At 43.5% G+C, this 15,504-nt stretch overlaps 2 protein-coding genes across 8 annotated transcripts in view; one reads left to right on the top strand and one right to left on the bottom strand.

Moving 5' to 3' along the window:
* Cap-H2 (Chromosome associated protein H2) overlaps nt 1-3,395 on the bottom strand; it is a 95,675-nt gene extending 92,280 nt beyond the window's left edge. For 3 of the 7 annotated variants that reach the window (XM_065450301.1, XM_065450298.1, XM_065450299.1), the window contains exons 1-2: nt 3,103-3,393; nt 2,148-2,260 (exon numbers count right to left, since the gene is read on the bottom strand). The gene's annotated coding sequence lies outside the window, so the exon portion shown is untranslated. Of the gene's footprint in view, nt 1-2,147; nt 2,261-2,867; nt 3,017-3,102 lie in introns of those variants that run through there. The other 4 variants (XM_065450295.1, XM_065450297.1, XM_065450296.1 and 1 more) reach the window with 3 other exon arrangements.
* A 193-nt stretch (nt 3,396-3,588) lies between these two features.
* Nucleotides 3,589-15,504, top strand: part of LOC135916875 (lipase maturation factor 2-like) — a 39,523-nt gene continuing 27,607 nt past the window's right edge. Inside the window, exons 1-5 of the mRNA XM_065450303.1 lie at nt 3,589-3,831; nt 4,114-4,164; nt 5,412-5,629; nt 9,715-9,743; nt 13,152-13,369. Of these exons, the coding sequence (XP_065306375.1) occupies nt 3,738-3,831; nt 4,114-4,164; nt 5,412-5,629; nt 9,715-9,743; nt 13,152-13,369 (610 nt within the window). The 5' untranslated portion in view covers nt 3,589-3,737. The remainder of the gene's footprint in view (nt 3,832-4,113; nt 4,165-5,411; nt 5,630-9,714; nt 9,744-13,151; nt 13,370-15,504) is intronic.

The raw sequence follows: 15,504 nt of genomic DNA, 5'->3' as shown, positions 1-15,504 counted from the left end.
ACCCCACACAAAGGGAAGGATTGCCTGTAATAATCTGTGCATATGCTGTCAAAGAGCTGACAGGTAAAAGCAACCCATGGGTTGCACTTGATATTAGTCGAACACAATTATCAAAATAATATGTGCTAATAAGCATCTACTGTTGTTTGAAACATTGTGAAAAACAGCCTACACATCTGAGCAGAAAAATGACAGCCCGAGAGAAGCTTTTGTGTACTAGCTGCTTCTGTCATTTAAAAATTATCATGCAAAGTTGAACAAAGCACAAGTTTTGAGTGTTCTTATTGAAGAAGTGTCAGCAGCACTGGAGGCTAATCTCCAAGACACCTCCAGTTGAAGATTTACTTTTCCAGGTTCCCCAATATGCCTAGAAATTCTAAAATCTTACAAATAGCTAAAGTTCAGGTGTATTTCAGAGGGCGTGTGACATTGCTAGTGGGAAAATTCCAACAGGAATGTATAACATGCACAAAAACTGTCGATCAAATTGATCAATTTCTATAGACAGGGTAATGACAGACTTACAATTACCTGTTCGATTAGTTTAACTCAAGGTAGTGCATGTGTGTTATTTCACAAATGAAGTAAGAATGTGGCAAAAATTATTTGCGCCACATCCAGCAAAGCACATGTCTTAAGCTTTCGTTACTCGCACGCAATAATTTTTTTTTTTTCTGATTTGAGGCGGTTTCTGCACAAATAATGAACAAAAATAGCAAAGACTACTTAACTCACATACGAAACGTTGGATATTAATTCGCACTCCCTTGGTTTGCAGAAATGTACTCAAGGTATGCACAGAATCAGCATAAGTGACAGTTACAGGCACTCATGTAGCACAAAGGTGTGAAGGTCACAGCACATCATACCTGCACCATTCAAGTCAAACCACTGGACTCCTTCCAAACCCCAAAAAGTTCACAATTTATATAACATGAAGATATACAAAACTGTTATTTAGTAGCGTTTAGAATTCCTTGCGAATTTCCATTTTGACTCCTAAGCTTCAGATGCACACATCCAAGTGCCTTGTACCGAATACAGCCCATCACGCATACTGGTTATCCACGATGCAGAGATTACCTTGCTTGCAAGAAATTAGCCATGCTCATCAACTACTGGCAGTGTAGCTTAATTTGAGCACTCATTTTATTTTCAAGGGTTTTTACAAGATTATTTGGAAATTACGCAAGCAGTGAGGAAAAGTGTCCTTTTCAGAACAAACCTTCCTTCCCTTTCTTTCCCACCAATCCAGTTTCTTTTTCATCTTTATTTCTTTTCTTTTTTTTGCCACAAACATAACAGCTAACTCACAATAGCGTTACACTGAGTTTTAACACTGAAAGAATGAAAGAACACAAGATATAAGAACAAAGCCAAAAGACAGACGGATTGTGCCTTGTCCTACCAACTTGTGTTCTTTCAATCTCTCAGTGTTAAAACTCAGTGCAACACAATCACGAACTTGCACTAACTAGCCCCGCTCATCATTTTAGTAAAAGGTAAACATATGCAATGTTTTTTTAGAATTGATGTCTTATGAAGAAAAATTTGAAACAATACGCAAATTGGGAAAATAATGCACAGTTGAATTTTTTTTTATTTTAAGAAATGTGGGATTTGAAGTATTAGCAGTACTACAATGTTTTGTTATACCAAACTGCATAGCTTCAGTACATAAACATGGCATGTGGCATTTTCGAGGAAGATACCACGCTACCATACCTCTGCAAGCCGTTCACTGCCTTAAAATTGCTGCACAAATCTCATCAATGAAAGATTGCAGTGATCACACATGTGGAAGATCCACTATGCCATGCACTCTACCCACAGACCAGCCAACCCTAGGGATTTATCCCTAGGTCTAGAGATCTTGAGTCCTTTCGGAGAGTTCTCATCAGATTTTAAGGATATTTTCATGTTTGCGTGCCGTGGCGATTTCTCGAGCAAAATATCGTCGTAGTATGTGCTGCTACTGCCAGCTGCTTCACTACATGGTGTGCTGAGGAAAAACTTTAAACCTTATCCTATAGGCCTCATACGCGAGAGAATGATTACGACGGCAAATCACAGGGACAAATATGGAAATAAAGAAAAACGTAGCCACGCGCCCCATTATTGTACAAAATCAAGAGGCGAATACCTACCTTTTTGCCGTCGTAGAGATCAGGGTTGCGTTCTGCTAGGATTCTGAAGTCCGCAGGCAGACGGCCTGTGCACGAAGTCACCTCACTTCACCTGCATCTTCACCAGCAGAAATCTAACGGACAGGAATAGAGGAAGAAGCCAGACCACGATCACGAAAAGCAAACATCTGTGACTTACACGCGCTAAAACATAAATGAAACAAATCACAATAGAGAAAGGTCACGGCGTGTACATGCATGCTGCAGGCATGCGTTCGTCCGTAACTCAGTTTGTGTTTGTCAAACAGCGTAGACTACACAGTAAAAATGAATACGCGCCCCTTATAAGCGATAATTAGGCTCGCAAGGCCACGCCAAGTAACGCTGACTGGCATTAAACTAATTAAACTACTGCATTACATAGATATTAGGAGGGATCGGCTTCATCCGGGAGAAGGAGACTACATCGAAAGAAAAGTATTTTAGGCGTCGAATTAGCTACAATCACAACTTTTTTTTTAGGTCCATGCGTATGTCAGTTCTCGGCGAAGCACATCAAACGATATAAAAACGATCTAAGGACGAGCTAAAGGCGATCGCCAAAGTTTTTAGCGCCCACATCGTCGCGCCAGACATCGGCCGCCATAATTTGCTGTGCCACTTCGGTGTGCCGTCTCAGTTTTCGATGAGCCCTGACAACGTTGCGATCGCATGCAAAAAAGAGACAGCATGCTGTCGCACCACTGGTTCGGCGGCACAAAAAAGTTTACAAACAAGATACGAATGTCCTGTGGTGGACATCGTGCCGAGGCCATTTTGAATGCACTCCGCGCCAACGGCTTTCTTGCACAGGTCGGTACGCGATCAGCGATGCGAGGGAGGGCACGACGTTGCGACAGACAGGCCTCCGAGCGCTAAGCGGGTTCGACGATTCACACTTCGCGTGAGGAATTGTAAACGTGAGTAAATTACTTACTCGCAACCACTGCAGTGACGCCAGGCATAGTAGTATTCAAGCGAAACCATTGGAGACCGACATCGGCATCAACAGAACATTGTGCATAGTAGCAGTTTGTTTTGAATGTTTTTGTTTTGAGTTTACGCTTTCCCGCGTTTTATTTTGTCGCAACTCGGATTTGCCGTTTCTCGATAGCCATCAAAAATCTCAGCTTCTATCTCGGTGTACGCAGTTGTGCACATATACAAAAATTAATTACAAAAATTAGCCGCAGATCAGGGTGTGCAACCATAGAAAAAGACATTGTGCAACTGTGCCTACTTTGTTAATTTACTGCTTAGAGCCACCAATGGGACGCTCACACTTGTTTCGTTTTGTATTAATTACCTCAGTTACACATGGTTGTGATTATACTTTAGGAAAAAGAAAGTATACTAAATCTGCGAAAACAGAATCTTTCGCATCTTCGCATACTCTAAAATATTTTTATCAACCACGAGGGGGCGATAGCGCTTTCGAAAGCGAACCCCTTCGTGCACTATGCTTCGTGTCTACGAGTACGACCCGTGCAGCTAGAAGGGAACCAAGAAGAAAACGAAGCTGCTGAACGAAACCTCTTTCGTCGCCGTGCGGTCGCTGTTGAGGGGCTCAGAATGGGGCCGACGCGTGTTACGCGAGATTCTTTCCTCTGGGCAATGTCTGTAGTATATCTTAGTGCATTTGCGTCCATCTATCATCAAATGCCCGGTGGGTACTCGGAGATCAACACAATCATTAGAGCCGAGTTTCTCCCGAGTTGTTCCCAAATAAGTAATTGTTCTTGCCTTGCAGACAGTGCAAAAGAACTTGCTTTCACTTCTGTGTTCGATCGTGAATGACAACGTTACTTCGGCGTTGTCGCGTAGCGATCTGTTTAAACGATGTTATCAATCTTCTCTACTACGTGCACGAAGGCATTGATTGGCGGGAGCCCTGGTCGGACCCTTCGTTGTCATGATAAACAGTCGCTTTATTTTCTCGCTCTTGCAGGGCTCTATGGGGATCATGGAGTCTTGCCAGTAAGATCGGTGATTCCTATAGGTATGTCGTTAATATAATTCTTTTGTTCAGTTTCACATTTCAGTTTTATTGTTGTCCCTACAAACACAGCGTCACGCTTTGCCGCTGTGCACACAAGTTGAGCAGTAGTGCAAATGTTGCGTGTAGTCGTCAGCCAGTGAGAAATTGGAGCTAAAAGAGCACTTGTTTGCTAATCGTAATATAGTGTGGCTTGCTAAGGAAGTTTGAGATATCCCAATATTAATTAAATCCAAGAATGCAAAGCATCAATCAGTTTGGCATCAGCAAAGTGCAATGTCAGACGAGATATTCCCAGGTATTGTCCCTGGCAAAGTGAAAGCAGTGTCTGCAGCTTTTATTGTTGCTCTTTGCAAGTCACGTTTTATGGTATGCTTCTGTTAATAAGTGTAAGTAATTATTGGCTCTTTTATTTATAACCTTCTCGGGAAGCATTTTCATACCTCCTGTTATACTGCATAATTAATTGCTTTTAAGTATGTGCAAATTTTCCTCTAAAGTCAGCGAAATAATTTTGGAAGGGTAATTTTAATAATTTCTAACAAAAATTACAGTGAAAAACTATTACCTGTTTGGTTATAAATGCTGACCAAACTGCAGTAAGCATCTTTTCTGGCGCCTTTGCTTAATGCTAACCTGTGGCACGTTAAATGAAGCCTACAGAAGGCAAATTGATGAGACTGTTTGCTTTTATCATGTGCCCTCCAATGTGACACACTACTGGAAAATAAGAACAAAGGTTTTGCATGGTCTCTGAAATTGTTGTAGCACACTGCTTTCTGCATAACGTGCAATGCAGCATGGTCTCATTGCTTGCTGTCAGGTATTATTGATTGATTGATTGATAACAACACAAATATTCTGGCATGCATTGGTAAAAATAAGAATGACTGTATGAAAAGAATAAACCTTGGCATATATATATTCACAATACCATTACTGCCATGCTTGTGACATTTCGATGTTCCTGTTTTAGATGCAGCTCACTTTCAGACACCTGGACAACTACAGAGCTGACACGCCAAAGTGCCTAGTGTGTTGCTGCTCGTGTGTGTCAATGTCTGTGGTTGTCTGTGTATATATAAGTACCAGTAAACTTAGTCTACTACAGCAGTGGTCAACCAACTAGTTTACCAATATCTCTTTAGCAAGTTTGTTCCTGTATTTTAAGCATTTTAGTGCTTGTCATTTACGCTGCAAACTTCCTAGACCCCGGTTTATCAGTACTGATGCGTTCATACCTTCACCAGACAGCCACACCAGACCACCGCAAGAATTGGCCCAACAAGCTGCTGAGAGGCCTTCCTTAATATGGCTGGCACCAAACTTCGGCCTCAAGGTGGCCACCATGGCCGAGTTTCTGGCATTCCTAGGCATTGTCATGTCCTTCATGGCCTGCGTGTCATCACGCTTCAGGGACTGCATCAACTTTGCACTTCTTTGGATACTCTATTTCTCAATTTACCAGGTGAGTTCTTGCTCACAGCTCTTGCACGGCCTGGAAGTTGGAAGTTGTCACTTCCAAAGCCCTGCAGTCACTTAACCATTCTTTCTTTGGACTGTTTTTAATAGAACAGTACGTGGGTAGTTAGGTTAGATAATGAAACAAAAAGAAAATTCAGTTTTATTCATATCCTACTAGTAAGGTGTCCAGAGTTTTATTCTTGAAACGCTTTCTTTAGGGGTATAACAGTAGTCCGCATGAGAAAAACAAAAAAAAAACAAGCAGCACTTGCAGGCGTGCTAACCTCCCAGTAGTGCTATTTAGGTGTCAAATCTTTATATTAAAAGTGTTTAGAGTGCTCGCTACTATGGCTTGTTAGCTGTTGCATTCTGTTAATGAAAACAAAATCACTGGTTCCATTTCTGATCACCGTGGCCAAAATTTGATTCGGGCAAAGTGCAGGTGTGCTAGTGTATTAACATGCACATTAAGGAACCCAAATGGCCGAAGTTAATCCCAAAGACTCCACTCCGGCATCCTCACAACCCAACTCTTGGGATGTTAAAGCCCACGAATGAATCAACCAGTGCATTGAAAATGCCTGCTACAGTGAACCATTCTACTAGATATGTCAAGCGAAAGCATTGTGTAAAATGGTCACACAGGTAGTAAGTAGCCTGCGTACCATAGCCACTCTTCTCAAGCCATCAGTGTGATCGCGATATCATATTTACTCGTGTAATGCATGCATTTTTTTTTTTTTCACAATGTGCAGGCCTTGCGCAAGGCAGACAGTTATGGCAACTTACTGAAACCTTGAATTGCACTCTGACTGCTATGCAGAATAATACAAGTACTGCCGCAGCCAACTACGGACACTTTTATTCAGTCGTCGTCATCCCTTCTACTGTCTTCACTGTTTGACGAGCTCGCCTTATAGGCACCCTTCCAAAACTGGTCGTCCTCTGTGCCATCCATACTTTTTGAGATCATCCCCTTGAAGCTCCTGATGATGGTCTCAGAATGAAACCGCATGCCATGTATTCAAAATCTACATGCACATCTCTTCCAACAATGCCCTCTTCGTGTGCCTGAAAGCATTGTCCAGCTAAACAATGAGCTTTAGCACAGCCGGTGCTACCGAAGCATGGTAGATATATGCTGCAGGATCTGGCAGGATATGGTGATGTTGATGATGCTAATGTTGGGAGGACAGTAACTAGTGTCATCTAGTAGCAGCTTATGGGAATTAACCGGCGCCTGAGTATGTGCGTGATGCTTAGTGATACTTTTTTTTTTTGCTAAAATTTGCACTTAATTCCGGTGCAAGCCTCTGCAAAAGGGCATGCCTTACATGAGTAAATATGGTATCTTTGAATTAATGAATGCAGAAGTGGCAGAAATTGTTTAATCTGGGACAAGTTCTGAAAGTTAGGACAAGTTGTGTTGAAGTAGGCGCAATCAAAGACATGGCAGGGAAAGGTGGCAAGTGGTGAAACGACAAAGCAAAACCGGGAGGAAAAGCAGCACGGATAAACTTAAGAAGTCCTCTGAGCAGAGAGCTGCCCCAGGTGATGAAAGTAAACGTAGAGTGTGGAAAGACGTGTGTCAGATTGTATTAAATTGTGCAAGCAGAGAGAAGCAGCCGGAGTCGGAGGTAGAGATGATAACTGATGGAATTTTCACGTACCACTCACAAGCACATGGTATTTTCAGTGAGAAAGGAAAAATTTCAAGTTCAAGCTTGGTTCGTGCTTTCAGTCAAACGATTAATGATTTTGACGAACCTGTACAAACATACTGAGTTGCTAGGGTACACCCTTCTGATCATTAAGTGGCGCATTTAAGCACTCCGTGCAAAGTGTGTAATTTATTATAAGGTTTTGAAAATGTGCATCGCTACCAACCAATACAGTGGCACTCCCATGAGTTTTCAGCTGCCCCGTTACCATCTCCATAGTTAGTGCAATTGACGTCGGTTGGGCAAGCTATCTGATTGGCTATCGAGGTTGCATAATCGATAATTTTTCCAACTTTATAGTGATCAAATGTTGTTCATAATGACTGGAATGTTGGTTAATTTGTTTCTATAAAAGAAGTAACAGAAAGAGAATACACAACGACAATTTATCACTGCACTCAAGCACTTCCGGCACGCAGCAAGTGTCATCTGCATCTATTACAACATGCTCACTGTTGCTGTGAGCTGCACAATCAGTGTTGGCCTCAAGGTTTCTCTTTGCGAGGACCATGAAACGCCCTGGTTGCGTTGCCGGCTGCAAACCTAGTGATTGGCGATCTGTGAAGCTGCGGCATTGGTCCCTCTGCAAAGCAACAGGCGAGCAGATTGGCTGCAGCGCATCAGGCGGTCAGTATCTGATGGGTGCCATGATCTATGCGTTAGTGGCTGTCACTTGATGCAGGAGGATTACTACCACAATAGAAAGTTTTATTCTATCCGGTATTCTGGTAAACACTGATGGACTGGCCGTTTTGCCAGATGGGCAGAGGCACAAAACAGAGGCCTGCAGGGCGCAGCCACCTGGTGGCACAGAGCTCACCCAGACAAACACAGGGCTAAGATAACAGTAACCAAGTGTATTCTACTTTGCTGCTGGTGTAAATTTTCAGCAGCAGCGTAATCATTAACACGGCTTTTTAAGTTGTTAAAATTTTTTACACTTGGTTACAGCAATATCAGTCTGTGTTTGGCTTATTGAGCTCGGCGCCACCAGGCGGCTGCACCAAGCAGGCTGCTCACATTTTTACACCTACAGCCATTCGGCAAACAAGCCCAGATCAGCTGCATTTGCCTAAATACCGGACGCACTCGGCACTGCGACAGAACACTCGCATGTTGCTTGGACAGCTCTCCCTGGGGATTGATGGCCAGGCGGCTAGTGGAGAGGGAGAGGTTAGAGAGGCTTCACACACTGGCTCCAAAATACCAGAAATAGACGACACGTCACGTCATGACTCGGCGCCAGTGAAGCTGCTGAGCTTAGCTCCGGACGCTCAGCAAAGGAGTTGAGGAAAAGCGTAGCTAGCAAGCAGGATAACTTGTAATCGTTTGTAGCTGTCTTAGTAAATGAACAAAAATAAAAACGGAACAGTAGAAAATACAAATAAGTTTATCCAAACGGTAAAATGAATAAAAAATCTATCAGGTGTTAGCACATTACATGGTTCATTAACAAGTCTCTAAATTTTTTAGGATCACATTCATTAACATCGTGATCAGGCGAGCAATTTCATGACTCAGTCAAGGATGGTACGAATAATTGATATAAGCCATGTCATGATGCATCCACCTATTAGATACTCAAACCGAAACTTCTTTATAAAAAGAAAAGTAATATAGTAAAACATTAAGGCGCCCTCCCAACACTTGCCAGTATTTTTTTGGAGATCTATAATGTTTGAATCTATTTTTAAGGGAAATTAAAAGGAAAAGGGGTCTTAACCGTATTGCTAAATTAGCCTTCTACAATAACAAAAAGCCATTCTTACCATGAGAAGAGGCTTGGTAAGATGGAAAAGGCGCAAGAACAATAGACGGGCGACAACATCGCTTTGAAGTTCCCAAACCAGCTTGCTATGACGTCATGAATTTTGACAGCGTCTGCTAGGGCCTAGGTAATTATATTATTGGTAAGACGGACTGCATTGTATTCTAAAAAAGCAAACCAATTTAGAGAACTTTTGCAAGCCACTACAACCTAAATATGAGAGGAGATCTGTGTTGTCACACTGAGATAGGGGTGCAGAGGTTTTGACACAAGATTTAAAAAGCGTAACATTGATGTTCATTTTCTCATTTAATAATCAACCTACTACAGCGAAATTAATGAAAATAGAGTTTTCAAAGAATAATATACCGGTCTAAACTGATTTAGTGTTTCTACTGTACAATACAAGAGGTTCTGTCAAAAATGTCATGTCAATTCTTGTTTAAGATAGCTGAAGCTGATCAGAGTGCTCTTGTGCTTGTATTCAACCTTTCTGTGTTGTATGGATACTTTTTAATCAAGCAAAAACATTTGTAGCTGTGTTATACTGATGAGAGCGAGCATCTGTGTGACACTTGTGTTTTCTTCTTCTTTTGTCAGGTTGGCCAAGTGTTCATGTGGTTTCAGTGGTGAGTTTAAACTTTTGTAAGCATGCATTGCTTATGCAAGCTGGTGCTAGATTAGTGACAGCATCTGTTAGTAGCATAGCTTGGTGCTGATTAGTAGAGCATCGTCTGGTCTATGCAGCGTGGTATTCACAGTGTAGCCATAATGTTAGATTACTATGCTTGAATACCAGAGAAGGATCGACATTTGGGCGAGTTGGTACTGGTTGAACATCTTGAAGGGGCAGCGCAATAAGACGAACACAGAAGGCAGGAACACACAGGACAGCGCTGAACTCGCAACTAGCTTTATTTGAAGGCATACACAAACTTAGTACTCAACCCATAGCCACGTGCTCTCCCATCGATGGCGTCACTATCAGTGCGTAGGCAAAAAAAAACGCAAAACCGTGTAATCTGATGCTACACTATGAGGCGGCTTAAAAATTCGAATTCACTGTCATGCAAATTTAACGATGGCATGCTTACACAACGCTACCATTTTTTCCTGATATAGTAGGCCTCAATAATGTCCCTTGTGGTCTGATTTTTATGCGCAGGAAGTATTGTGGTGTTTTTATAGATTGGAGTGCACTCATGCTCAGAGCAATGCCCCGCAACATTGTTGTGTGTTCAGTGCATTCACTGTCCCCTAAGCTCTGCCGATACAGATGCCACCACTAAAAAGGAGCTGCTATTGGGGTCATCATAAGGGTTAGGCGCATGCATGCTGACTGGTCAAGTTTGAATTATCCAACAATGGACAATTTTAGAATTGAAATAACGAAAGTTTGGGCTCTTTTAGAGACGCATGGACGCCAGCCAAGACTTTTGGCCGGGATCAAATTAACCGAAAAATCAAATTAACCGGAGTTTAATTAACAGAAGTCAACTGCACTTTGGTTGTTTCGAAGTCAATGGTGTGTGCATACTCTGGTTAATAAAATTATAATAGGTGGCACAGCTGGCATACATGCATGAGTAACAGGTTATCATCAATGGTAGTTTACTGTCACTATCAGGTTCAGCAGAAAATGTGCACCTTATACCCGGCTGCAGCAGCCACATTGCAGTGGTGGCAGAATGCCACAGCGGTCTGTGTACTATGTGTGTGTACTGTGTACTGTGCATTGAGTACAGGTTAAGGAGCGCCAAGTGGTAAACATTAACCTGGAGTCCTCCAGCACGGCATCCCTCATAGCTCATTGTACAATTTCATAATATTAAATTCCACACTTCACTTTTTCTCCCTGTCTCTTCAGCCTGAAATTGCTGTCACTTCATCCTGAAGCAGCACCAGTTATGCATTGCCCTTGGTGGGGCTTTTGGTGTTGGTGTCATTATTACCTCGCATGGCGACTTGCATGATCACACAGTCAGGCTTCATTATTACCAGCAGTATGTGGAACCTGTGGCATTTGAGGGGCCCTCTCACACCTCCATCTCATTTTCATGCGTGGAGACATTCATTTGCTAACACCTCTCTCTGAGAACTGCCATTTCAGCAGGCATGCAGAGGGCATGGTATGGACACACTGCGGAACCATGCTTTTTTGCACAAACAGTACATTTCCCACCCAAGCTTGAGCCTGTGTGATAGCATGAGTGTGCATCACTGGAATAATATAAAGAACTGGGCGATTCAGCACTGACGCATATTTGCGAATGGCACAAAAGACAAGGGATGAATGTCCTATGTGTCGCAGCTATGTGACCATTCTTTTCGATAGTCCTTTGTCTTCTGCACCATTCACAAATATGCATCACTGGAATAGGCCTCGATTCCCTTGCATTTGACTACCCCCTTGGAATGCCCCCTACCTAAGCTCTAAACTGTTGTTTGCTCCATTGCTATGGGCAAACACTGCACAAGCCTGCTATGAGTTAAATACAGCACTTTACTACTCATGCTCTACGCTGCCCAGTCTGCCCCTGCTGAGAATACATGCCCCAATGGTTTAGTCCCACTTGGCTCTTGCGAGTGCCTTCATCCATGCGCTCTATCAGGCTGTGGTGTGTAGTGTCTTGGGCCTGAAAAATCGACATCCATTGACCTCGCACTACATAGCCTTTTTTGCACTGTACCTGTGAATGCACCATATCTGTACACTGCGCTGCCAGTTTCCTCCTTCTTTGTCCTTGTGTTGTTGTGCTACCTGAAGCAGCTACGAACCCAACTCTGTTTGGACCGAACAAAATCGAAGTAACACAACTTTTTTAGCGACATCTTACTGTCAATCGGTCCATTAAGATTCTGCAAAAGTACTTGCTTGATCATGTTGCACATGCACGTGGTCACATCAGAACCTCCAGAGAGAGAGAGATAATATCTAATGGCAGAAAGGTGGAGAGGTCGGCCTGAGTGAAATGCCTCTAGCCTGCTACTCCACGCTGGGTAAGGGGTTTGGGGAATAACAGAGATAGGATGTGAAGAGGAAGAAAGGTGGTGGTATGGTGATAGAACCTCCATATACAGGGACAGAGAGTTCGTTTCTCTAGTTCGTTCAGATAAAAGTATCTCGTGTTTTCATAAGCATGTGGATCACATACATAGATAGAGGTTCAACATTACGTAGTAGTTTGTCCCTTTCACTTTACGTCTTGGCCTGCCACATCACCTGGGGACATTAGAAGTGTACGCCACATCCATTTTTCGTCGTCAGTGGCAATGCAGCAGCACATCCCTCATAAGTTATCCCATTTTCTCAAAAACTAGTGGCAACAATATTATTACACGCTTGATATATGGTGTCGCTAACACCTAGCTTTCTGTTACACCAGATTATTTTTGCTTATTTCTAGTTTGTCTTTGAAAATGATGAAAGCTGTTGCCCACGGATCTACTGCAATATCCCCTCTTTGGCCATCACATTCTCTACTGACTGTCAATAAGCTGGTGGCCAGTACACTTATCAATTCAGCTGTATCTGAAGACCGTAAAGGCCCATCTACCTAAATTTTTGACGACACCCTTGTCAGTAAGAGTAAGAAAAATATGACTTATAAATTAGGCCTTTAGATCTTTTAGAATGAGAAGTCATATTTCTCTTATTCAGCTGTTTTTATACTCTAATAAAAGCTTGTGATAAAAAGGTCATTTTAATGTGAAATTTTTCTGAGTTCTAGCTGCTCTCTGCTGTGGCTGATTTCTCAGAAGTTAGCAGTTATTTTTTTCCTGCCAGTGAGGAACGGACAGGTGTTTTTTATAGCATCGTAATTTTGTTCCGCTAGCTTGCTCATTTGTCCAGAACAGGTGTTGCTACTGTTCTTAGAGATTTGTAAAGGTTTGGGTCCGTCAGCATGCCAGTTTCTTTAATATTGACTCTGTCGTTGAGGTTTACAAACACTATGATCAAATAGCTCCAATGTGCAGGTTTTAGGCATAGTCTTCGTGTAAGCACTCACAGCCTGCAAAAGAAATGATTTTCTCAGGGACATCCTGCTGCTGGAAGCCGGTTTCCTGTGCATACTGGTGGCGCCACTAGGCATCGTCCACCGGACGCTGGGGCTCAACTCGAGCTGGCGTCTGCCACACCGGCCGCATGATGAGGTCAGCCTGTGGCTCGTACGATGGCTCCTGTTCCGGTTCATGTTTGCCTCCGGGGTGGTCAAGCTCACCAGCGGTTGCCCTACCTGGTGGGGACTCACAGGTGAGCATTGCCACTCGCTGCTGCTGGTGTAAAGGTGTGCAGAATGAAATGCGACAGGCTGTGGGGTCTGATGCGGGAATCTCCCACCGTACTCTTGGGACAAAGGAACGACAACACAGTAGTGCAAACAATCACAAGGGCATTTATTGCACCTTTCATACATCAATGCCTGCTAGCCGAGTTGCTATCCACAAAACATGCCGATGGGCGCGCGACAAATCTAGAAGTCCGACTCACCGCGTCCTCGCGAGCGAATATGTTCGCCCCATGCTGGATCCCAACGCCTGGTCGTTCGCGTGTATAGTCACGCGAATCGTGGCGCGTTCGAAGGCGGCCACGCGAGACGGTCTCGCATAAGCCTGGGTCGCCGCGCGCTCGCGGGAGACGTCCCCGCGGCGCGCCGACCCGCCGGGAAAGAGGGTTGCTGCACGTGCGGCACGCTTCCTGTCTCGAACCAAAGAGAGCGCGCTTTGTCTCTCCCGCCGAGGGTAACCCCGCAGCCGCGCAACACTAGCGCCATCTCTCGGACTGCGCTTCAACCACATCGGCCGCGCTGACGTCACGCAGGCCACGTGGCGAAGCGGGATCACAGGAGACGCGCTATGCGGGAAAAACATCAGGGGAGGCGCGAGGGTCGCGCATCCCCACAAGGCAAACAGGGAAAGTAAAACGCTCGATGCATTATTCAATAGTAACTTGTCATGTCACTATGAATCTGGCCACTAATGATGATACAGGCTCTGATCTTAGTGTACGGGTCAAAATTTATCGGATATCGCACAAACTGCAGACTTTAAAAACAAGAATATGCACATTAGTCCTAACTTGATGCATTTCAATTCAGGAACGTTGCACACCAAATGGAAAATATTAGGTTAAACTGAAGTGAAAGGTTTGAGGCTTCGAGGTATCTGAAGGAACACAACCTTCTTTAAAGCAGTTGTGGAGTTAATTGCAGTAACATGCGGATCAAGTCGTATAAGTGTTGGCCCTCATGCATGCTTCCACATGTGCTCCATGTCAGCAGCGCCACCATGCTCCATTTGCCACACCAACTGTCCTGATGATGAACCCATAGATATTATCGCTGGAGTTAACCGTTGAAATTATCTTTGGTCCTCAGCACTTGGGAAATGTGCTGCGTGCTGTATTGCAGCAAAAAAGGCTACGTGGGGATATGAAGATAGCATCAGTGCCACAACATCCACTTTTTTTTTTCTTTTCTGGTATGTGTTATGTAATTAACAGGACTAAGAAAGAAAACATTTGCAGCAAAAAGCACACTATGAAGCTTGTTCAGTGAACACTGCCAACATATAAAGGATAATATTATCCTACAGTAAATTACTAAAGGTTGGCCAGATGGGACGTTGCGTTATGCAAGGTTACGCCAGCACCACACTGCAGTTCAGGCGCTTACTGGGGGAAGGGATTTGAAAGAGCATTGTCACCTGTGCTCATGCACAGCTGAGTATCAAGAGTTGTAATATTCTGCCCAGGTTTCTTGCATAGAACTGTATGCAAATACTATCGGAATTCTTTGAAGTAAAGCAGGTGAAACGTGCATAACTACTTAATCAGTGGTAGTTTCTAATTCAGGATAAGTTTTTGTTTAGAGGTCTCTGTGCAATACCTTCTTGTAAGTGTTCTGTGATATAGGCAGCCATGGATAATTATTGTGAATCGAGGGTTGTACAGGTCTGAAGATTTGTGTAGAGCTTGGAAATGGTGGGCAGTAAAGTTTCATTTGATGTCCAGTGCCTGTTATGTCTATTGATCCCCACTCTTGTTCCTTAGCCCTGACTATGCACTCTGGCATTCATAGAGCAAGTAATGTTGGCAGTGGCAAGGAATCTAAACAATGACATTCTGACCTGCAACACCTTGGTCTGAATCGTGTGAATGCCCCAGTTTTAAGTTCTTTACTTTTAAAGGTCATGTGATGCCCCACATTACTTAGTTCATTACTCGCATAAATATAAACGCTGCAAAACTGTGCATGTCATTACTGCAGCCGTAGCGACAGGGTTGAGTGTCTGCCTAAGCTGCACGAGGATGTGGTTTCAAAACCACTCTACTGCCGGTTACCCACCAGTTATTCAAATGGGCACAGGAGCCCCCATCCCGGTACTTGG

The sequence above is a fragment of the Dermacentor albipictus genome, chromosome 3 (genome assembly GCF_038994185.2).
Source record: "Dermacentor albipictus isolate Rhodes 1998 colony chromosome 3, USDA_Dalb.pri_finalv2, whole genome shotgun sequence".
NCBI classification, from domain to species: domain Eukaryota; kingdom Metazoa; phylum Arthropoda; class Arachnida; order Ixodida; family Ixodidae; genus Dermacentor; species Dermacentor albipictus.
This window is presented reverse-complemented; position numbering and strand designations above follow the sequence as displayed.